The sequence below is a fragment of the Equus asinus genome, chromosome 11, assembly GCF_041296235.1.
Source record: "Equus asinus isolate D_3611 breed Donkey chromosome 11, EquAss-T2T_v2, whole genome shotgun sequence".
Taxonomy (NCBI): domain Eukaryota; kingdom Metazoa; phylum Chordata; class Mammalia; order Perissodactyla; family Equidae; genus Equus; species Equus asinus.
The window spans coordinates 14,115,594-14,141,836 of record NC_091800.1 but is presented as its reverse complement, the minus strand read 5'-3'; the positions used below and the strand labels follow the sequence as shown (position 1 = coordinate 14,141,836).

At 36.2% G+C, this 26,243-nt stretch overlaps 1 protein-coding gene across 18 annotated transcripts in view; it reads right to left on the bottom strand.

Moving 5' to 3' along the window:
• Positions 1 to 26,243, bottom strand: part of PDS5B (PDS5 cohesin associated factor B) — a 194,120-nt gene that overhangs the window by 137,687 nt on the left and 30,190 nt on the right. For 6 of the 18 annotated variants that reach the window (XM_070520484.1, XM_070520486.1, XM_070520483.1 and 3 more), the window contains exon 1: positions 3,610 to 3,630. The exons of 11 other annotated variants lie outside the window; for them this stretch is intronic. In XM_070520484.1, the coding sequence (XP_070376585.1) occupies positions 3,610 to 3,623 (14 nt within the window). In that variant the 5' untranslated portion in view covers positions 3,624 to 3,630. Of the gene's footprint in view, positions 1 to 3,609; positions 3,687 to 26,243 lie in introns of those variants that run through there. One more of the 18 variants, XM_070520490.1, reaches the window with a different exon arrangement.

Genomic DNA, 26,243 nt, shown 5'->3' with positions numbered 1-26,243 from the left:
GGTGGGGAGATCAGGAAGGAAGAGAGTAAAGAAAGATAAAATAATAATAATACTAATTGTCTTTTTTAAAAACACTAGAAAAAAAGCTTGAAGATAGAGGGGTGGTATATAGTGCTAATTACTTCAGAAATACACATCACTGAAACATACAAAATGACCTCAGCAAATACTCCCTTGGCCTTGGCAAGGTGACCTTTAAGAAAGAAGTTTCCAGAGAATAATAGGAATGAACACCAAATTACAACGTAAGAGAAAAAAGGTGAAAAGGAGAAGAAAGGGAGCAATGCAAAGGAAGAAAGGAAGGGTAAAGGAAATAAATAGGATCTTCAATTGTTATCAGAACTCAATGGAAAAAAGATATTGATATATAGCTGCTCCTGTGAAGGTAAACAGAGTATCAAAGAAATTATTTGACAAAATTCCTTTCATCTTCACAGAATTTCAATTCCTCACATTTAAGGTATGGCAGATACACCAAAAATGAGAAAATAATAACTACTTAAAAAGTAATTTGGGGCTGGCCTGGTGGCATAGTGGTTAAGTTCGTGCACTCCGCTTTAGAGGCCCAGGGTTTACCTGTTCAGATCCTGGGCACGGACCTACAAATTGCTCATCAAGCCATGCTGTGGCAGCACCCCACACAGAAGAACTAGAATGACTCACAACTAGGATAAACAACTAGGTACCGGGGCTTTGGGGAGGGGAAAAAAAAAAAAAAGAAAAAGATTGGCAACAGATGTTAGCTCAGGGCCAATCTTCCAAAAAAATTAATTACAATAATAATAATTTATATAAAACTGATCTGAGTCAGAATCCATTTTATATACTATATATGCTATGTAAAATGTGCCAATTAATTTTTCTCCATTTAAAAATTTACACGCTTTACCACCAATTTATAGCAAAACTATGATAATCTAGAATTTCCCTGCTTTCAAAGGGTAATTTGAAACAAATATTTCAGAAAGCAGTGAATTTCAAAAATTACTGTATGTATGTTGTTATAAATATTTACATTTTTATGTCCAGTATGAACAACAAGTAAAACACAGGAAAATATTCTAATACTGAAGAGCTACCAAGCTTTGGATTAAGTTCAAATAAAATAGTCATTAACTAAAGGAAATATACACCAGCATTTTTTTTTAAATCATACTAACAGTCCTAGGAAGAAAAATCAATGAAATCATCATTCTTCATTCTGGTGTTATCAGATGTAAATAAATATTCATAAGATGAAACTAGAGACTGCCGCAAAAATACTTAAGATTCTTTCAAATAAATGGAAAAGAAAAAGCACTGACTGGATTGAAAAGCAAGGGTAAGAGCAATAATAATATTTTTTAACTGATCTGGGAAGAAATAAAGACAGGCATCTGTCATTTTCATGATGATTTTTCTTAAAAAATCCAGTATGTGACCACAAGTTCAGTCACAGAAATCAAACCAAACCACTGCTAGAATCCCTACTTAGTCACGTGTATTAAAAAAGCTATTTTCCTCCTGGAACTCTACTCCCAGTTTGAGGTGGAATTAGAAGAAAAACAAGATTTTGTGAAGGGTCTGGTAACTACAAAATGCAGTCTTCCCACAACCGTACCTTCTTACAACCAGCAGATGGTGCCCTCTATAAAGACAACCCTTCCAGGACATAGTCATCACACAGAAAAAGAAGTTAGGCTTATTGTCGGCCAGGGACAACTAAAAAGCTAATGGAAGTATTTTCTAAAAGAAAAAAGAAATTATGATATTCTCCCTTAAGTATATAATCTTAAGGCCACGTTTACATATTTTCAAACTATTCAAACAAAAAGCTGGGTTTTTTTCCATATATACTGCTACCACTAACCCACTATTCAGCTTAATCTTTATTAATTCAAATTAAGTGTATTTAACAGTTATTGCTATGTGTTCTGGTAAAATAAAATAATTTTAAATGCTTTAGGAAGTCCTTTTAAAAAGCAGATACATTCTGTTCATAGTTTTGGTAATGCTTATTTATAAAAGGTTGAACATATGGTTATGCTCTCGCATATATTCTTTTTAAGGACCATCAATGTTACAGAATGGAGCAGAATTAAACTAACTGGTCAAAACAAAAAAGAGCCCCACACCCTGGAACGTCTCAACTAGCACGTTTCTAACTAACAGCACAGAAAGTGTTCTGTTAAAGTCCCTTAAAGTAATACTTATTATATTAATAATGATAGTATCTCTCATTTATTGAATGACTGGTATTTCTCTAGTCAGTATCAGCCCAATGTCCCATTCAGTGCAAAGGGAAAATTATGTACTCCTCTATTCACATCAAACCTCAAGCACATATTCTTGCACAACCCTGCACTCTCAGGAGACTGTTTCTAATTCATTGAGAAAACAGCAGCTCTGTCAAACAGGAACTTCCTCAGTCTCCCACCACTAAATCTACTTGCCTACCCCCTACATTTGTACCCATTCCCTCACTCCTTCCTGTTACCAAAAAGTACATGGCCCTACTCACATCAAAAACTAATCCCTTCAGAGGTGCACAAAATCCCATCCACTACAGGTTTCTCAGAGACTTTCACTTCATTAATTATCTCCTCTTTCCTCTGCATCACTATCCTCTATGTCTACTAGATCCTTTCTCTCAATACTCAACATCCTCTGTTCTTGAGCGGAGAAAAGGCACTCAGGCAGGAAGGCCAAGAAAATACAACATACCTCCTTAGACTACAAATACCCCTCCAGCTACTATCTTCTCTCTCAAATTATCCTCACAGCCAAGCTTCTCAAAAAGTAATCTAGGGGCCAGCCCGGTGGCGCAGGGGTTAGGGGCGCACATTCTGCTTTGGTGGCCCAGGGTTCACTGGTTCCGATCCCAGGTGTGGACATGGCATGGCCTGGCAAGCCATGCTGTGGTAGGCGTCCCACATATAAAGTGAAGGAAGATGGGCACGGATGTTAGCTCAGGGCCAGTCTTCCTCAGTAAAAAGAGGAGGACTGGCAGAAGATGTTAGCTCAGGGCTAATCTTCCTCAAAGAAAAAAAAAGTAATCTACATTTTCTAACTTGATGTCTTGAGTTTCCATTCACTTTTCATATTAATCCAATCTTGTTTCCAACACATCCTCATCACCAGCAATAATGCTTTTAAAAACATAATCATTGGTGGGGCTGGCCCCGTGGCCGAGTGGTTAAGTTCGCGCGCTCTGCTGCAGGCGGCCCAGTGTTTCATTGGTTCGAATCCTGGGCGCGGACATGGCACTGCTCATCAGACCACGCTGAGGCAGCGTCCCACATGCCACAACTAGAAGGACCCACAGCGAAGAATATACAACTATGTACCGGGGGGCTTTGGGGAGAAAAAGGAAAAAATAAAATCTTTAAAAAAAAAATAATAATAATAATCATTGGGGCACACTTCCAAAACAGCAACAGATTTTTCCCTTCCCTATATCTATTCCCTTGCAATGTGACTTAGTTACTTCTCCCATCAAGAAGAGTGTTTTGCCAGCCTTTTTTTTTTATATAGCTTTATTTGTAAGCAAAATATTCCAGTCCTTTAATCCCAAATGGTCTTTTGATTTGTTTTGCAAATCATTGGGACATTGGCAAGCTTAATACGTACCTGTGCCTTTGCATTTACTGACTTGTTGCTCTTCAAACTGTGCTCCTAAGGTGTGTGAAAGCCCAGAAGTTATCCCACTGAAAAACGAAAAGATGATATGGAGGTCCCAGTTATCTCAGCCATGATTATCACGAACAAGCCAGCCCAGCCAAACCACAGGTGACCAGAGGCACATATATGTGGATGCATGAGCAAGGCCAGGTGAGATCAGTTAAGGCTGACCTAGATCAAGAGAACTGCCAAGCTAAGCCAAACTCAAGTTGCCAAGCTGCAGAACTGGGAGCTAAATAAATGGTGGCAGTTTTAAGCCATTAAGTTTTGGGGTGATTTATTATGCAGTAAGAGCTAACTAAAAGTCATCGTTGACCTCCATGTTGCCAAATCAAATGAACACCTTTCTAATCCTTATTTTACTGATCTCAGCAGTACAAAACACAGCTGACCACAGCGCCTCCTCTTTGAAACATTCTTTTCCTTTGGTTTCTACTCACTTCACCATTTGCTGATTTTACTCCTACCTTACCAGTCACTCTTATCTCCTTTGTTTCCTTCTCCTCTACCCAACCTCTAAATATTAATAACTCATCAGAGCTCAATTCTGGCCCCTTTATTCACTTTTTAATCTATATGTTTTTCTCCCAAGGCTTTTGCCCTAAGTTTTCTTAAAGCTATTTCAAAAACTTGAAAATAATACATACATGTCCCACCGAGAGCTCTCTTCTGAACTCCAATCCACATATACAACTGTCTACTTAATATTTCCACTTGGGTATTCTCTCAAAGGCATCTTGAACTACAAATACCTAAAACTAAACAAACTATCTCCCAACTTCTCCCCCCTCCAAAAAATTCCTCCTTCTTCAATCTTCTCTCTGTATATGGTAACTTAGTGTACCCCACTTGTTCCTCCCAAAAAAACTGGGAGTGACCCCTGACAATTCTCTTTCAACATTTAAAAGCAATCAAGCCCTATAAACGCTACCTGCAAAACATAAATGAAATCACCCTCGTTTGGCCATCACTTCACCACAACCTAATCTAAGCCACCTCCAATTCATTCTTCATATAGCCGCCAGAATGATCTTCTTAATATGCTAATCGCTCCATATCACTGCCTTATTTAAAACTCTTAAATAGGTTCCTACCGCTCTTAGAATTAGTTCTAAATATACTCATCTGATCACTTTCTCACTACACTCCAGTCACACTTTTATTCCTTAAAGGCATCAAACCAACATCCTTTTGTCTCAGTGTATGTTATTCTTTCTGCTTCAAAAACTTAATTCCTTCTATCACTCCCTTCCATTCATGTCTCACTAACACTGATTTTTCAAGTCTCATATGTCAATTCCTCCGGGACACTTTCCCACATCTGCCCAAGCTAAATTAAATCTCTACTACATGCTTTCACACCACCCTTGTACAAAAGTTCCTTCAGAGAATTTATCATAATTGTAAATATTTATCCTCTAAGTCTGTTTCCCTTTCTAAACTATAAAGTGTATGAGAACAAGAATCCTACTTTGTTCTTTCCTGAATACCTAATGCATAACACAATAATGGGCAAGAAGCAAGAGCTCAACAAATATTCTTAATAATGAGAGCAATTATATAATTATGCCCATTTTATAAATGAGGAAACAGGATCTGAGAGATTAACTATGCTGAAGTTATACAGCAACTAAAGTGGAACTAATCCGTATCTGATTCCCAAGGTCTATTCACTTAACGTAATGGTTCCTAATCTTTGGAGCAGACTGGAATCCCCTAATATTGGGGCCCGAACACTTGCACGTGAAAAAAAACTTCCACAGGGATTTTTATATGCAAAGTTGAGTAACGATGCATCATAATAGCCAAAAAGCGTAAATAATCTAAATATTTATTAACTGGCGAATGGATAAACAAAATCCAGTATATTCATACAATAGAATACTAATCAGGAATAAAAAGGAACAAAGTCCTGATATATGATACAATACGATGAACCTCAAAGACATTATCCAAGCAAAAGAAGCCAGACACAAAAGACTACATATTGTATGATTACATTCACATGAAACATCCATAAAAGACAAATCTACAAAAACAGAAAATAAATTAGTCATCATCTGGGGCCAGGGGTGAGAAAAGAGTGACTACAAATGGATATAAGTGATCTTTGAAGGGCAATGGTTGCATACTCTAAATTTTCTAAAAATCACTGACTTGTACACATAAAACGAGTGTTTTAAAGGAGACACAAAAGAGGGAACAATTCATTCTGTCAAAGATGGTAGAGAAAGTTGTCAGCAGAACATCACAGAGAGTTGGAATTTAAGCTGTGGAAGACAACAAGGCGGATAGGTGAGGATTCTGGGTAGAGGAAACATTGAGCAATGAGCAAAAGCACAAAGATATGCTAGAGGTCTAAAGAAATAAACAAGTCCAGGTATCTGTAATAACATATGTGTGTTGTTACAAAAACCACACATGCTTCAAAATCAGACCTTCAAAACAACAGATAGAACAGAATATTAGCAAAACAGCAACAATCCTAATAAAATACTAGCACAGCCAGTCTTCATTGGCATCTGTTCTGAGAATCATAATTGAGCTTTTCAGTCTTAAATCCTGGAGCAGACGCTTTCCCCTTCAAGATGTAGGTCCTTGGAGCCAGCCAAAGTGGCACAGTGGTTAAATATGTGTGCTCCACTTTGGCAGCCTGGGGTTGGTGGGTTTGGATCCTGGGCATGGACCTACACACCGCTCATCAAGCCATGCTGTGGGGGCATCCCACATACAAAACAGAGGAAGACTGGACAGATGTCAGCTCAGGGCCAATCTTCCTCACCAATCAATCAATCAATCAATTTCACTGGTAGAAGATATAGGTCCTTGAAGATACTTTCTTCTAATAGGAAAAATTTTAGCAAAATTAAAAATGTAAACCAGTGACAGCCTTCAATCTTTTGTTAAACGTGGGGAAAACAGCTTCACGGGTATTTCACCTGCACTTGCTTTGTACCAAACAGCTTAACAAAAAAAGAAAGATTCTTGACACTATTAAATTTTCTCCTTGTAAAAAACAAAGGCAATTTTGCATCAGGATTTTCAACTCTTTTTTTTAATTTGCACTGCATCTATGGATCACTTACAGAACGTATTTTCCTTCATAGCACCATCAATCTAAACAACCTTTTTGTCAAACGTCTAGACCCAATTTAACTTCAAATATAAGATATGGCCCCATATTTAAGATTCTTTAAAAAATTTTATAGAGAAAAAGAACTCAATCCCATTCACAATCGCAACAAAAAGAATAAAATACCTTGGGATAAATTTAACCAAGGAAGTGAAAGATCTATACAACGAAAACTACACGACTTTCCTGAAAGAAACTGATGACAACGCAAACAGATGGAAAGACATTCCACGCACATGGACTGGAAGAATAAACATAGTTAAAATGGTCATACTACCTAAAGCAATCTACAGATTCAACGCTATCCCAATCAGAATCCCAATGACATTCTTTACAGAAATAGAACAAAGAATACTAAAATTCATATGGGGCAACAAAAGACCCCGAATTGCTAAAGCAATCCTGAGAAAGAAGAACAAAGCCGGAGGCATCACAATCCCTGACTTCAAAGCATACTACAAAGCTACAGTAATCAAAACAGCATGGTACTGGTACAAAAACAGGTGGACAGAACAATGGAATAGAATTGAAAGCCCAGAAATAAAACCACACATCTATGGACAGCTAATCTTCGACAAAGGAGCTGAGGGCCTACAATGGAGAAAAGAATGTCTCCTCAACAAATGGTGCTGGGAAAACTGGACAGCCACATGTGAAAGAATGAAAATTGACCATTCTTTTTCACCTTTCACAAAAATAAACTCAAAATGGATCAAAGACCTAAAGATTAGGCCTGAAACAATGAGTTTTCTAGAAGAGAGTATTGGCAGTACACTCTTTGACATCAGTTTCAAAAGAATCTTTTCGGACACCATAACTCCTCAGATGAGGGAAACAATGGAAAGAATAAACAAATGGGACTTCATCAGACTAAAGAGCTTCTTCAAGGCAAGGGAAAACAGGATTGAAACAAAAAAACAACCCACTAATTGGGAAAAAATATTTACAAGTTATTTATCCGACAAAAGGTTAATCTCCATAATATATAAAGAACTCACACGGCTCAACAACAAAAAATCAAACAACTCAATCAAAACATGGGCAGGGGACATGAACAGACATATCTCCAAAGAAGATATACGGATGGCCAACAGACACATGAAAAGATGCTCACCATCACTAACCATCAGGGAAACGCAAATCAAAACTACACTAAGATATCACCTTACACCTGTTAGAACGGCAAAAATAACCAAAACAAAAAGTGAGAAATGTTGGAGAGGTTGTGGAGAAAAAGGAACCCTCATACACTGTTGATGGGAATGCAAACTGATGCAGCCACTATGGAAAACAGTATGGAGATTTCTCAAAAAATTAAAAATAGAAATACCTTATGACCCAGCCATCCCACTACTGGGTATCTATCCAAAGAACTTGAAATAAGCAATTCCAAAAGTCCTATGCACCCCTATGTTCCTTACAGCATTATTTACAATAGCCAAGATGTGGAAGCAACCTAAATGCCCATCAACTGATGATTGGATAAAGAAGATATGGTATATATACACAATGGAATACTACTCAGCCATAAAAAAAGACAAAATTGTCCCATTCACAACAACATGGATGGACCTTGAAGTGAAATAAGGCAGATAGAGAAAGATGAACTCTGTATGACTCCACTCATAGGTGGAAGTTAAACACAGAGACAAAGAGAATTGATTGGTGGTTACCAGGGGAAGGGGGGGGTGGGGGGGTGGGCACAAAGGGTGAAGTGGTACACCTACAACATAACTGACAATAATGTACAACTGAAATTTCACAAGGTTGTAAACTATCATAATCTTAATAAAAAGTTAAAAAAAAAAAACAAAGAAAAATAAGTGAGTAATCCAGAAATAATTCTTCTGTATGGAATATATTTTACACTAAGTTTGCTCTGTAATTTAAAAAAAATTTATTGAGATATAAACTTATAACATTATAATAGTTTCAGGTGTATAACACAATTCAATATATGAATATATTGCAAAACAATTACCACAATAAGTCTAGTTAACATCCATTGCCAAAGTTACAATTTTTCTTTTCTTATGAAGAAAACTTACTATCTCTCCTAGCAACTTCCAAATATACAATATTATTGACAACAGTCACCAAGCTGTACATTACATCCTATGACTTATTCATTTTGTAACTGCAAGTTTGTATCTTTTGACCTCCTTCATCCATTTTGCCCAGCCCCCACTGCTGCCTGTGGCAACCACCAATCTGTTCCTTGCATCTTTGAGGTCAATTTTTGTTTCTTGGGGGTTTTTTTGGATTCCACAATAAGTGAGATCATACAATATTTGTCTTTCTCTGACTTATTTCACTTAGCATAACACCCTCAAGGTCTATCCATGTTGTCACAAATGGAAGATTTCCTTCTTTTTTAAGCTGAAATATAATATTCAGTTTTTTATATATCACATTTTCTTTAATCATTCATCCATCAATGGACACTTACGTTATTTCCATGCCTGGGTTACTGTGAATAATGCTTCAATAAACATGAGGGTGCAGATATCTTTTGAAATTAGTATTTTCATTTCCTTCAGATAAATACCCAGAAGTGGAACTGCTGGATCATATGGTAGTTCTATTTTTAATTTTTTAAGGAACCTCCATACTGTTTTCCATAGTGGCTGCACCAATTTACATTCCCATCAACAGTGCACAAAGGTTCCCTTTTCTCCACATTGTCGCCAACACTTGTTATTTCTTGTCTTTTTGATAAGAGACATTCTAACAGTTATGAGGTACTATCTCATTGTGATTTTGATTTGCATTTAGGATTTTCAGCTCTTTCCTGAATACTTTCATAATCAAAGATATTAAAATATTATCTTTGGAAGAAAGATTGCCCTTGAACACTTCAAAACATTAACATGCTGGAAAAAAGACATTTATGACCAATGATACTTCTGCATTACACTAATATCATTCCTCCACTTAATAATCACAAGAGCTAATTTATATTATAGAAACATGTACTGTAGCAGAGTGATTTAACTAGAATGTTCATGTGTGTGTACAGACATGTTCATATATTGAAGATGACTATAAAAGAAACTGAGACCAGCCAATCTAAGGTTGTATATCCCTGATAAAGAGTTTGGTCTTCATCACATAGGGCAGTTATCATGCTTTTCTTTTTCTCTAAAGAACAATCACAAAAGAGCAATCAGATTTGTATTTGAGAATTTCCAAAAACACACACATACCAAACGGAACATAAGAAGACTATAAGAATATATGAGGGGTGCAAGGGGACCACAGAAGCAATAACAGGAACCTCTGAACAACTGGAAGAGAACATAACATTAAAGAGAGGATATAATAGAAAATAACAAAGAAGTCTGGTTTAGTGGAAGAAAAAAAGGCTAAGGCTAACAGTAGGCAAGCTTTACCCATGAATGGAGAATATCCTGACCCTTTCTCAGACTGTGACAGTTATGGTCACTTATCTCCTCGTGACCCTGTTACTTCCCCTAACCCTTCCCTCACCTAGGGAATTCAGAACAAACACTTCACAAAGAGCTGCTGTGTTCAGTAATGAGGTGCAGAGTGTAAGTTACTTTAGACAGTGACAACTCAGAGAGATCTAAAGTTTCAATTCAAAGTTCAATACATCTTGTATTAATACTACGTTGTATCTTTTTAAGACTACAATAAGGGGCCAGACCCCTGGCCTAGTGGTTAAGTTCAGCATGCTCCGCTTTGGTGGCCCAGGTTAGGTGCCCCGGCGTGGACCTGCACCACCTGTTGGCGGCTGTGCTGTGGCAGTGACCCACACACAAACTAGAGAAAGACTGGCACAGATGTTAGCTCTGGGTGAATCTTTCTCAGTAGGAAAAAAAAAAAAAGACTACAATGAAATGGGCATAAATGTAACATCCACATTGATGCTAAGGACCATACCATACTGTATGCAGAGTAAATTAAAGTACAATTACTAATTCTACCTAATTAAAGATAATATAGTATCCATAATGTTGTTAGTTCTGTCTAGTTGATTACGACTCCTGATGACCCTGCATACAGCAAAAGTAGAACTCTGTCCAGTCGGCTTGCACCACCCTCTCACCTTCGGGCACTCTATCAGACAATGCTCCGCTGCTATTCACAGGGTTTACATGCCAATTTTTCAGAGGTGGGTGGCCAGGTCCTTCTTCCTAGTCTACCTTACTCTGGAAGCACCGCTGAAACCTGTCCACCATGGGTAGCCCTGCTGGTATCTGAAATACCAGTAGCACAGCTTTCAGCATCACAGCAACACACGGCCACCACAGTATGACAACCGACAGATGGGTGGTATGGTTCCCTGACCAGGCAACAAATCCAGGTCACAGCAGTGAGAGCAACAAATCTTAACCACTAGACCACCAGGTCTGGCATCCATAATGCAAACTTTTAATTAACAAATTTGCTTTAAAAGTTACATACATACTATATTATCAACTTAAAAGTTTAAGATGGTAAATTTCATGTCACCTGTTCTTATCACAATAAAATAAATTTTTTTTTAAGTTATGTACCTTGTAGATGAAATGTAATTAATAAATTAGGTGAGGAGACAAAGCTAGAAGACAAATCAGGATGTCAAGTCCACCAAAAAGTTTAATTTGAAAAATCTGTCAGCAAATTTCCCTCTAAGGGGAAAACATACCAAAACCATCATAATATGTATTTAAAGATATTCCTAAAGCTATTAATTTTGAAAGCATGCACAAGTGTTTTAATCTAGTTTCATGATTAATATTTTTTCTGTTTTTCTTAATTGAATTATGCCCAATAATTCCAAATTTCCAAATTTCTTTGCCTACCTAGGGATATTTTACAACTGCGTCATCCTGACTGGGAAACTGCTCCTCATTTCATGGGAGAATTACAAAGATTTTTCTATCGTTATGATAGATAATTGCCAACATCTACTTTATGTTCTCCCTGGCTAAAATAACCCAACTTTGTTCTGTGGCAGTGTTGTCCAAACACTGATGCTTGTCTTAGTTTTATGTTTATTTTTGTTTTCTTAAATAGCTGTATTGAGATTTAACTCACTCACTATACAATCCACTATTGAAAGTACACAATTAAATAGTTTTTGGTATAATAAATTAATTTCTTATTGTGGTAAAACATATATAACAAAATTTGCCATTTTAGCCATTTTTAAGAGTACAATTCAGTGGCATTAATTATATGTACAACGTTGTGCAACCATCACCGCTATCTATTTCCAAAACTTTTTCATCAACCCAAACAGAAACTCTGTAACCATTAAGCAATTAACTCCCTATTCTCTCCTCTCCTCAGCCCCTGGCAACTTCAAGTCTACTTTCTGTGTCTAGGAATTTGCCTATTCTAAGTGTCTCATATAAGTGTAATCATACAGTATTTGTCCTTTTGTGTCTGGCTTATTTCACTCAGCATAATATTTTCAAGACCCATCCACGTTGTATCATGTATCAGAACTCATTCTTTTTTATGACTGGATAATATTCCATTAGTATATACCACATTTTGTTCATTCATCTGTTAACGAACACTTTGGTTGTTTCCACTTGTTACCACTGTGAACATGGGTGTAGAAGTATCTCTTCAAGACCTTGCTTTCAATTATTTTTGGTATATACTTAAATTTTTATGGATTCTTTGGAGAAATATCTATTCAAATCCTTTGTCCATCTTTTAATTACGCTGTTTGTCTTTTCGTTGTTAAGTTGCAGGAGTTCTTTATATATTCTGGATATTACGTCCCTGTCAGTTATATGACTTGCAGATTTTTCTCCTATTCTGTAGGTTGTCTTTTCACTTTCTTGATAATGTCCTTTGATGCACAAAAGTTTTAAATTTTTATGAAGCAAAGTTTATCCATTTTTTATTTTATTGCTCATGCTCCTGGTATATCTAAGAATCTATTGCCAAATCCAAGGTCATGAAATTTTATCCCTACGTTTTCTTCTAAGAGTTTATGGTTTTAGCTCTTTAAGTCATTGATCCACTTTGAGCTAATTTTTGTATATTGTTTGAAATAGAGGTGCAACTTTATTCTTTTAGCATGTGGAAATCCAGTTGTTCCAGTATCACCTGTTGAAGACTATCCTTTGCCTGTTTGTTTTTAATAAAGATGTCCTAGTTGCTCCTCTAGAAATTTTGATTCAGTAGGTTTGGGGAGAGACTTTAGATTCTGCATTTTTAAGGAGTGTCTCAGGTAATTTCCATGGTCAAACAAGTTTGGAGAACAGTACAGAATACAACTTCAAGTACTTGGTTCCTATTCTAGAGCAGTCAAAGAACTACTTTTTTTTTTTAAACCCTGGCTTAGCTCTCAGATACACTCAGCTTATGCTACAACCAGGTAAGGACTTAGGTAAGAGCCCTTAATTTTCACAAAAGGTTGGCAACTTTACCATCTGCACATTTGATCTCTAAAACACAGGGCTTCACCAAAATAAACACAACAAACTTGCCACAGTACAGACTTATGCCATTCATTCTTTCAGCCACAAATATTTGAGTATCTATTATACCAAGCACTGTTCTAGCCACTGGGGATGCAAGAGTAAAGACAAAGATTCTTGTTCTTATGAAACTTATATTAAAGTTGGAGGGAGACAGACAACAAATAAGTATGTATGTGTGTGTTAGGTAATGTGAAATGTTAAGAAAATAAGTAAGGGGGGGAGCTGTTTCAGATTGCAAAGACAGAACAGGACTCTCTGATGAGGTGACAATTGAGCAGAAATCTGAAAAAGAATAAGAGAATAAACTATGAAAATATCTGAGGGGAGAATATTCAAGCCAGAGTGAAGCCAAGAGTTTACAATCTTGAACTATCTACTACCCAACTGTCATCACAGAAGCCCAGAGAACAGTTATACCTATGAAGGATTTCTGAAAGAGATCCAATTCATCTCTTGGAATTAGGAAAGAGATCCTAATCATCACTAGATTAGGACTTCTCAACTTCAGCACTATTGACATTTTTGCTCAGAATTCTTTGTTGTGGGTGGGGATGGGGTGTTCCTATGCACTGTAAGATGTTTAGCAGCATCCATGGCCTCTGCCCACAAGACACCAACAGCACACACACATCCCACTGCTACGCCTACTGTGACAACCAAAAATGTCTCCATACATTACCAAATGTCTCTGCAAGGCAACATCCCCCATTGAGAAGCAGTACTCCAGATCAGTTCTTAAACTGAAGTTCCACGTAAGAAACCCATAAATGGGTTTCAAGAGGTCTATGAACCATCTAGTCATTTGAAAGAGCACATAAAGTTTGCATGTATGTGAAAACATGCATTTTTCTGGGGAGAAGGTTCCGAGCTTATAATATATTATCTAGAAGTCTCATGAGTCAAAAAACAAAATTAAGGAACACTGTTTAATATTTTAAGTGGGTTAAACAACAACGTGTGAAAGGTCCAAATTTGAACCACATTTGTCTTAGCACACACATATTCACTTTCAGTGGGGTGCACTTCAGTTTCTTCTTTTTTGCTTTGGCTTTCACAAGAAACCCATTTAAAGCCTATAAAACCAGTCACTGAATTTATTGAAAGATGTTTTTGGGAAATCATCAACTCCCATTTTATCATCATCTCTACTTAAGAAATGAAGAAACCAGAGTCAAGAGAAGTTCATAGATTTGCCCAGGATCAGAAAGCTCCTGAGTGACAGAACTGGAACTATACTACAGCTGCTTAAGTGGTTATATGACTGGAAACAGCCACAGGGGCACACCTAACTTCTTGGTTTTATTTATTTCAAAAGCAAAGTACAGAGCACTATAATTATGCCAAATAACCAATAAAGCACTAACAAACTATCTTCAAAGAGCATAAGATGAATAAAACAGAAATATCAACTATAAGATTAACACTGTACAATTAAAACACAGGAGTTGCTCAGGGGAAGTGAAGCTTTTTCCAACAGCTGAGTCCTCACTAAACCCTTACTACCTCAGTGAGTGATATAAAGGATAACCCTGAAACACACCTAGAATAAGCACAGAAATGAGTTTTAGTTGCTTCTTTTTATCCCTCAATGAAAGAAAAGTACAACTCAAAGTACTTAAAATATGATTCAGTAAAAACAACTCTACATGAATAAGGAAACAACACAAGGTATCCGAAGAGACAGGAATCTCAACATCTGTTTTGATCTAGAAGAAAAATCTAACCACACAGAGCAATGATTCTTCAAACTTATTTTCATCACTAAACTGATTCTTCTAACCAAAATCTTATAACAATGTCTAATATATCGAACAGATTAAAAGACAGCTGCTCTGGCTGAATTGGGTGATGGGTGCACCAATAACCCCAACTCCTCTTGTCAAGAAAGTCCCCAGAAGGGGCCGGCCCCATGGCCGAGTGGTTAAGTTTGTGTGCTCTACTTTGGTGGCCCAGGGTTTCGCCGGTTCAGATCCTGGGCACAGACATGGCACCGCTCATCAAGCCATGCTGAGGCAGCGTCCCACATAGCACAACCAGAAGGACCTACAACTAGAATATACAACTATGTATTGGGCTTTGGGGAGAAGAAGGAAAAAAAAAAAGATTGGCAACAGATGTTAGCTCAGATGTCAATCTTAAAAAAAAAAAGTCCCCAGGAAACAATTTGAAAACAACTTATCTGTCAGATGTTGTTAGAAAAATGAATCGTTACCACATTTCTGAAAAGAAATGTATTAATAACAACTATTAAATTTTAATAACGTTCCCTTAAACCCAGCAATCCCTCCCTTCCAACTCCATCTCACAGGAATAACATTGATATAAATGTACAAGAATATTTATTTCAGCAATGTTTATAGTGAAAAAACATGGAAATCTTCACCACGAATATTATGCTAGTCATTACAAAGAACAAGTTGTATCAGCTCATCTATACTAATACTGGGGAATGAAAAAACATTATTCTCAAGTGTGTATGTGTATGCATATGTGGGTCTAACGACAACACTTTTGTAAAACAAGCACCACAACATACACCAAAAATAAAAGCACCTCTGGGGAGATGGAAAAATAGGTACAGAACTAAATTAATGGGAAATATGGAATTCAAAATTATTTCTACTCTAAGTACGTAAAAATGGAATATAGACATGATTTGAACTTGAGATAGAAGACGGTTCTCTTACAGATGTGTTATTGTTATTTCAAAGTACCTGTAATAAAGTATTTTTAAAAAGCAATCCTTAAAGAAAGAAAACAAATCAATAATCTATAGATGGGGCTGGCCCCGTGGCCGAGTGGTTAAGTTCGCGCGCTCCGCTGCAGGCAGCCCGGTGTTTCGTTGGTTCGAATCCTGGGCGCGGACATGGCACTGCTCATCAAACCACGCTGGGGCGGCATCCCACATGCCACAACTAGAAGGACCCACAATGAAGAATATACAACTATGTACCGGGGGGCTTTGGGGAGAAAAAGGAAAAAAATAAAATCTTTAAAAAAATAAAAAATAAATTAAAAAAAATAATAATCTATAGGCATTACAGATTGCCTATCCTTCAAGCCTTTCCTCATTCACATTTTTTTCTTAAGGCAGGAGCCAAGAATGTAAATATTCTGAACTGTCAAAGGCACCTGTGCCTTTAACAAGAATAAAATCACAATAGTATCTCTCTCTCTTCCTTATTTCCTTCCTCCCTCTCGCCCTCCCTCCACCTCCCTCTGTAAGATCCTAAAAGATAGAAAAGAATTCAATTAAATGACCCAATGAATTCCATTACATGACCCAACCTTCATCTCCATCCTCATCCCACCTTAGATCTCTTCCAGGTCTATAACTCTACAATTCTATTATCTTACTGCATCATATACTTCCAGTTATCTGCAATTCTTACTATGCACCTCTCCAACAATATCAGTTAAATATGATCTGCTCTTCACAGATCCATGAATGCAATTACTTAATTACTGTAATTATTCACTTGAAAATTAATTTTTGATCTTTTTTCTACATTTTCCCAGGAAAACAAACCAGCAACAAAAAGAAAATAACCATACAGAAAATGACTTTGCTTTCACTTTGAAAGAAGACAAACATAAATTTTCTTATGCTAAAAGAGTAAAAACTCACAGAAAATGAACTATATTAAAAAAGATAGAAATAAACTTTAAAATATGTACTGTCTCCTGAGATGCAAACAGATAGCTCAGTAGACCACTTTTGTATAAATACCCATAGCTTGTCCTACAAAGATAACTCCATTTTCTCTTCTATAAAATGTAGATAGTAAGTATTTGCTTAATTGCTGTATAAACTGTAAAGCACTACAACTGTGCTTATCAAACGGTGCACCGAGACATCTTGGAACACCCTGGACACCGCAGCAAAATCACAGGTATTGTGGGATATTTTTAATTATGGAAGAAAACAGTGATTCCCAAGATGTGTCAGACACCAGGTGAGCTACTAATCAAGGTAGCTCCATTTCCACATGAGATCGTTCTACATTGCCTCTCAAGGTACCATATTTTTGAGAAACTGGGTTTGGGGGCAGTGGATGTGATAAAAAGTACTGCATGGAAATCAATGTGAAATAGGAAATGAGGGTGGCAGTGTCCAATCTGGTTCTAAGACTTGAGAACTTGTAAATGCCCAACAGGCAATAATATCCAATCAGTAAGTAACTGTCATTATTCAATAAATAAAAAGGAAATATTTTTTCTTTCAATGTACGTGTAATTCTTAGGCCATAAATACTTATTAAGTTATTTGTACCTAACTAAAACAGAAGTGTTAGGTATTATTTTTTGGCACTATGAAAAAATGATGAAATGCTAAGGGTACCATGAACCAAGAACAACAGGGAACCTCTACTGTTTACGAGGGATTCTCACAGACGTTTGTAAGTTGCACTATGGTACATCTTTATCCTATCTTCCCTGGTGACAGGGTAAAGAAAACAAAAAACTGAAGAGTGAAAACCTATCAATAATTAGTAGAATGTCAGGCTGCTCAGCATTACATTTCATTCTAGAAAAGCAAGACACAAAACTAAAAGTTGAATACAATAATTAAAGAAGAAAAAATACCCAAATGTTGGTTTATTTAAAGACAAGGGCTAATTCAGTCTCAAAAACTTGGTTATCTAACAACAGTTTTCAATGTAGCAGCTAACCCTTACTTTCAAACAAAATCTCCCACCAAACTCTAAGTTACAAAACATCTAAAGCAGAGATCTCTCTCTGTAGCTGAGGAGAGCCTAGGACCAGCCTGGCCTACCTCCTCCACACCTGTAACAGTATTCACTGGAACCTCTAGGCTTCCACAAATAGCTGCGAGTTGCTGCAGGAAGCGGGGAGGAGTGCCCCAAGACCTTCAATTAGAGCAGCTGAGCTTTACAGAAGACCTCATTTGAATAATGGATTCTTTGGGGAGGCACAAGTTATAATCCGTAGCCTAAAGCCAAGGCAATGACTTTCAAACTTTTTTTTTTTAAATTGCACTACAACCCAGTACATAAATACGCTGACAATAAAAAAAGATCTCATTAAATAATAATCTTCCTGTGCATAATTCAATCTGAGATTTTTCTACTCTAATTGAAACGTGATTTACAAAACTCTAACCTAAGAAATTACCTCAATAACTTCTCAACACAGGGAAAAGAAAATGTTGAGTGAGGAGAGGAGGAGAAAGGAGAGAACAAATTGCTTATTTGGAAATAACAGAACAAATGAACAAGAAAAAAATATAAGATTTCCACCTCATCATGCATATTAAAAACCAAAGAAAAACAACAGAGAAGGGGTGGGGAGAAAAGAGGGAGAGGGTAAGGAAGAAGTGAATCTGCATGTATTAGAACTAAATGTAAAAAATAAAATCATCAAAATCTTATCTCTAGTTAAGAACTTTTCAACCTGGAAACAAGAAGTTCTTTTTAAATTGAACTTCTGATTAACAGTGATCAACTGCATTATAACATTTCTCTCTCCTCTTCCCCAAATCCATTAAAATAGCCAAAGAAATACAAAACTACAGAAAAAATGACCGCAGTGTTAGAAATCAGAAGATCACTGACAATGCAAAGCCAGGCCTCAGTAAACCACCCCAAATCAGAAGAATTGGGGGAGGGGGGGCGAAATGAAGACAAGAAGATGAAAGTTCCCTAGCTTTGGGCCACCATAAATAACAAACAAACAAGCAAACAATCTTCCAATAACATACTCTTACTTCTACAGCAACTCTTCCTAATTCCCATTGATAATCTCAGATCAGAGAACACAGCAAATAACATGATTTTAAAAGTCTACCAAAAACCAAAACAGAATTAAGACAGCCACAGAGTTTGCACCTGAGCTTTCCTGACTTGGCACAGACTGCAAGGTAAATCAAGTTGGGATTTTGTGACCCAAATGCTCTTTCAGCCATCTGTCTTGTCCATGAGAGACACAAGCCCTGCCAGTATGCTCCCAGCCCACATACCCTAAAAATAATCCTACTTTTAAAGCCTATCTCAGTTCACTTACCACACCAGGGATAACCCACACAGAGAAAGAACTAGAGCTACCCATTCCCTCAGGAGGACCCATCTAGAGAAAATAATCCTAACTGGTACAAGTGCTAAAGAAACCCACACCTACTACCAATAATGACTAATTTAGAATTCCACTTATAAATGTAACTGCATAAGGACAAACCAACAAGCACATCAGGAGACTCAAAGAGTTCCAAACAGGTGCACAGACTGAAAATAAGAGCAAACAGGTCAAATAAAATAAAAAGTACAGAAAGACACAAATGAAATGTTTTTAAATTTTTAATTAGTCCTTTCAATGAAATATGGAGAGATCTGTATACATAATAACTAAAGTAGGCTACTATGAAAAGCAGCAATAGTAAAACAAGAGAATCTGGGGACTTGGAAGCATGACAGTCCAAACTGGGAGGGGTGAAGGGAGAGCTAACTAATTACAACAGAAGCAGTGAATAGCCCAATACAGCCTAAAAAATTGAACATCCATATCTACTGTACAGTCTGTATGTTATGAAGGGACCAAAAGACCCAGCAGAAAACTGTTATCACACTGCTGAGCTTATAAAGGCAAGGAAAAGCTACAAGGACATTTCCATACTCCACTTTCACTTCCACACGCCTCACCTCTCAATCCTCACAAAAAATGGGATGAACTGAAACGTGAGCAGTAAGCAGTACGCACATTGAGATGCAAGAGGTCAAATGTCCATATCAACACTGTGTCAGCTACAAAGCGGAAAGCTGAACCTGAGAGTCATCCTTTAATCATGGACCCTAGAAAGTTCCCAATATGTAACAAATTCCATTTCTTAGCAGATGCAAAAGCAAATCCTCTATGGAGTCATAAACTTCTCAACTTAGGCTCTCAAATTTGCCATACAACAAGCTCAACAAAAATGAGTTCTACTTAAGGATCACCAAACACAGAAAGAAACAGAACAACCATGTGTAAGACTCATGCCCCAATGAATTCAGATATTAAAACATATCCGATTGACAAAATATAAAATATGGATGAAATGTTAAAGAAATTTTAAAAAATGAAATCACAAAATATGTTGGCAAAAGAAGCTGCTGAAAATAACCAGAAAGACTGGAAAAGAACAAAAGAATTTTAATGAAAAGTAATGGATGATTTCAAAACCTCAATGGACTGGTTAAACAGATTAAAGACAGGTAGAAAGAGAGTCATAAAAATTAGTAATTTGAAGAAACTACCTAAAATGCAGGGCCAAGAGACAAACAGATGAGAAATTTAAAGGGAAATTAAGAGATACTGAATGATAAAAAGAGAACTTTGAAATCCTAGTAGGAGAAAAAGAAAAAAATTGTAAACATGGAAGCAGAATACAAACAAGTATAGTACATAATAACAAGTCCCATTTTGAGGATAAAAAAGAACTAAAATGCTGGGGCAACACCATCAAGGAATTTGATGGGGAGGCAGGGGGTGCTGATCAGCGTAAAAGGGCCTCTGCGTCAATTTTGAAAAGGGCTAAGGTATTACAATTAACTTTAAGCATGCAAGGTAGAATTTCAAGGGTATCACTAAAAAAAAAAAAGAAGAAGAAATAGACTATAACATCCATACCAATAAGAAAAAAGAAATGGACTGTGGTAAAATGAAAATAACTCTTTAAAAAAAAAAGAAAGAAAAATAAGTAAAGAAAAGGGAAAGGTAGGGCAAACAAACTGTAAGAAAAAGACAGGGGTGTGCCTACATTCTTATCAGACCAAACAGATTTTAAAACACAAAGAATTGTGAGACATAGAGAAGTCATCACAAAGTGATTAACAGATTTAAATCACCAGGAAAGTAAGTTTATATAAACTATTAAATAACATGAAAATACAGCAAGAATCGATAGAACCACAGGGATAAACTGACATATCTGCCAAAACAGTGGCAGAGTTCTAACACACTTTTTGCACTACTGATAGATTATACACTAGAAAAATCAGAAAAGATATATAAGACCTAAATAAGATAACTAACAAGCTTGATTTGTTGGTCATTTATAGAACCCTGCATCCTGACACAATCTTCTCAAGGACATATAACACAAAAACTGATGACAACCTGGTATATAATGCCTATCTCAACAAATTCAAAAGAATCCAAATCTCACCTACCACACCTTTCTGACTAAAATGTAATTAAATTAGCAGAGAACAAAAGAAAAACATTTCCATATATGTTAGGAAACGTAAAAGCACACTTAATGATATAACTGAGTGATACAGAAAAAATACATATAAAACTCACAGAAACTGGGGAAAGTACCATAGAAAGAAAAATTGAGAGTCTTATACGTTTATACAGAAAAGAAGAAAGGCTTAAAATAAATAAGTTAAACATGAGTCAAGAAGCCAGGAAATGAAAATAATAATAAAGTGAGAACAAACTCAAAGAATACAGCAAGAAGATATTAAAGAGCAGAAACTAACTAATTAGGAGAATACACCTAAACACACAAAATCGGCAAATCTCTGACAAGGCAGATCAAGAATAGAAGAAAAGGAACTGCATAGTGAAATAAATTGCTGTGACTAAAATATGAAAAAAAAAGAAAAAATTAACATCAGGAATAAAAAAGGGATAGAGATTAAAGGGGGTATTAAAAGGATGATAAAGTATACTTTAAGCCAAGGACTGGCTAACTTTTTCTTAAAGGACTAAACAGTAAACGTTTTCGGCTTGTGGCTCATACTTTCTGTTACATCTATAGTTATGAGCCACAAACCGATATCTGAGTCAGCAACAGACAGCATATAGGATGGTGACCCCGTAGGATCAGTACCATATAGCCAAGGTGTGTAGTAGACTATACATCTAGGTTTGTGTAAGTACACTGTAACATACACTCTATGATGTTCACACAACAAAATCACCTAACAACGTGTTTCTCAACATATATCTGTCATTAAGCGACACATGACTGTACTCAACTCTACATTTATAGCACTAAAGCAACCACAGACAATATAAAGCAACCACAGACAATATGAATGGCTGTGGCTGTATTCCAATAAACTTTATTTACAAAGAGGCAGGCAACATGCAGGCAATAGTTTGCTGACTCCTGCTTTACGCCAGTAAGTCTGATAACTCAGACAATGTTATTTCCTAGAAAAATATAAGTAACAAAAATTTATTCTAGAAGAAATCAAAAAATCTGAATAGACCAAGTTATCCTTAAAGAAACAGAATAAATTAAAATCTTCCCATAAAGAAATACCAGGCTTGATGAGTTGTTTCAAATTTTCAAACAGAATGGCTCCACCTTATACAAACTCTTCCAGAAAACAGAAACAAAAAGAATACCTACCATCTTCTTATGAAATTAATATAACCTTGACACGAAAACTCGAAAATATTACAGAGAAGACTCATAAGCAAAAATACAGACATGGATTAGCCAAGTAACTCCAGCAATGTATTTAAAAGGACAGCTATATCACAGCCCTGCCCAAGAGAACTTTCCACAATAAAGGAAATGTTCTATAATTTGTACTCTCCAATATGATAGCCACTAGCAGTTAACACTTGAAATATGGTTGGTATGTCTGAGAAACTGGACTTTTAATTTTCATTAATTTAAATTGCCACATGTGGCCAGTGGTTACTATATTGGACAGTGTAGCTATATTACGACCAAGTGGGTTTATCCTAAAAATGCAAGGTTGGCTTATAACCAGAAAAATCTACCAACATCATTTACCACATCAACAGACTGAAGGAAGAAAATTATCTCAAATCGATGCAGAAATCAGTACCCATTTGCTAAAAATACAAGAAAAAAAAATATGCTTACCTGATAAAGGTTATCTACCGAAAACCAACAACAAACATCATTCTTAATGGTGAAACATATCAAGCATTCCCTCTAAAGCCAGAAACAATCAAAATCCCAACGACTTTTTAACATGTACTAGAAGATTCTAGCCAGTGCACTAAGAAAAGGAAATCAATGGTATAAGGATAAGAAAGAAACTAAAATCTCATTATTTGCAGGTGATATAAGTGGCTATAAGAAACTCAAAAATAGCAAAGTATTGGGAAACTAAAAGCTTAGCAAGGTGAATAGATTAGTATGCAAGAAATCTACTGCATTTCCAAATACCAGCCAAAGTAGCTGAAAATGTAATTTAAAACCAAAAAAGTATAGTATAAGGTATATTTTTAGAATCTAACCAAAGATGTCTAAGACCTATACGAAGAAAGAATAACACCTTACTAAAAAACATTATACAAAACCTAAATGATTACAAAGATATATATTCATATGATAAAGACATTCACTATTGGTAAGACAAAAAGAAAAAGAAAAAGCATCCCCAGTGAACTGAAATGAAAGACAAAGATTCAAAACAAGAGACTTTTCTTTTTATTCCCCAAGTCTAGGAAGCTTTCTTAAACCAAACTAAATTATAAATAAGTAAACACATAAACCATAAAAGAAAAGACTGACAAATTTTACTACATTAAAATTAAGATAGTCTGTTTTCACAGGACACCAAAAAAAAAAAAAAACCTCAATATGGGAGAAAGTCTTTGCAGCTCCACAAACTTTTTTTTTTAAGTTAGTAACCAGAATATACAAAGAACATCTGTAAATACTGGAGAAAAAAACCAAAGAACCCAACAGAAAAAAAATGGCACTATCAGGTGCATCACAAAAGAAGAAACAAACATCCAATAAACATTTGACAAGTTCCCTCTCCCCTTCCTAACCAGAAAAATACAAATTAAGACCACAAGGAGGAAGGATTTTACACCCACTGAACTAGCAAAAATTGAAACAAGTAATGCCATTATTAAACCAGATGCTAGCAAGGGAAATTAAATTGCCACAGTTGGTTTAAACTACTCTTACTTAACCCTTGGGGTTCAGCAAGGACCAGCCTCCTCCCAAGCACATGTAACAAATGTGACTTCTATTTGCAAGAAAGCCAACACAGTGTTTGCCACGCTGGTCTGTTCTTTTCCAATATTTGTATCTCTTATTTATTTATCTCATATTTTTACATTGCCAACATATCCAAAACAATGTGGATATGTGGCTGCCTCCCTGACAACCATTACACCCCTCTTTGATAATGTAGCCACAGTGAATTTAGGGTTGTACAGTTGGCCCTCCATACCCGTGGGTTCTGCATCCACAGATTCAACCAACTGAGGAAGGAAAAGCCTAAGATGTCTGTACTGAACATGTACAGACTTTTTTAAATTTCATTTTTTCCCTAAACAATACAGTATAACAACTGTTTATTTAGCATTTACATTACATTAGATATTATAAGTAATCTAGAGGTGATCTGAAGTATATGAGAAGATCTGCGTAGGTTACATGCAAATACTATGCCATTTTATATAAGGGACTTAACTATCCATGAATTTTGGTATCCACGGGAGTCCTGGAACCAATCCCCCATGGATACCAGGGATGACTGTAGTAAAATGTTAACTCCATTAAATAGGCACTAACTGGCCAAGATAATCAGGATAATTCCATCCCCCTAGAAAGTAAATAAATGGTTTAGGATAAAACAGATTTAAGCTGATGAAGATATAGCAATTCTCCTAGCCAGAGATACTGATTCAGAGTGGTGTGACCACAGCTCCGGAATTTGTTTAAGACGAAACAAATAATATGCACATGATTTCGCTCTCACTAGTGAGCAATCTCTGTCTTGCAAACGAGTTCCCTCTGCAAAAACTGTCAACATCAGAGAATCTACTAATGAATGAATTATAATAATAGGTAAAATTTAAAGAGCACAAGATCATCTAAATTAAACTGCTCACTATTCCTGATTTATTTAAATCCCTTAGAGCAAATCAGGAAGAGAAGGAAAATTCTTTAATATGATAAACAGTACTTTTCAGAAGTACAGAGCAAATAAATTTAATTACAAAACACTAGAGCATTTCCACTCAGATGAGTGCAAGATAAGGGTGCTTACAATATCTGTTTGGATTCTTGAAGTGTCAAGGAACAAAATTTCCCAGTCTAACTACCTTCAGCAACAAAAAAGGATTAATATGGGAAAATAAATAATCCCAAAGTAGAGAAGGTTTTCGGCAAGGTTCCATTACTGCTCTTGGCTCTACTTTTGCCCCATTCCCTTGGCTCTTCCCTTCTCCATATGCCAGTCTCAACTTGGTATCTCAAGACATCAGGCAATGGCAACCTAGGCTACATTTTTTTTGTATTTACATGAAGAGATGAGGGTAATAGCAAAATACTGAAAATTACCTACATGTCCTGCAACAGCAAAGTTAAGTAATTTTTCATATAAACATGCAAAACTAAAATTAATGAGGCAATTTATGTGGTGACCCAGCTCAAAGTCCAAAATACATCATTAAAAGGGCAAAACAGTATATATAGTATGATCCCCAACTGTGTTTCTAAAATATATAAGTTTTTAAAAGAGGAGAAAAAGTAATTGCCACATCTAGCTTAGTATCTTGACAGATTTCTAGAACCAAAGAAGTTACTGTATTTCACAGTATTAAGGAACTCTTTGGCTTTAGGCAAGTATGTTATAAAAATATTTCAATATTTTGAAAACAAAAGTCTATTTCTGGATTGGCAAATTACTGCATTCACCATATAATAAATGAAAGAATAAAACTAACATTTGCTTAGCACCTGTTTGCCAGGAACTATATGCTACTTTTAGGTACTCTGTGTTACAGCATCTTTCCAGCAACCCTTTCCAGAGATACATGATGTACCTGCTTAGAGATTAAGAGAAGTAACATGTCCACAGCCTACAAGGTCATAACACTCGTAATTAATGAAGCTGGAATTCAATTCCAAATTTAATTCCAAAGCCCATGCTCTCTTCATTAAACCATGATGACTAGAAAGTCAATAAATATCTTTAAAGTATATAGGCTTTCTCATCATACTCCTTACAAAAATGTCACAAAGAACTAAAAATTACCAGAAAGGTACA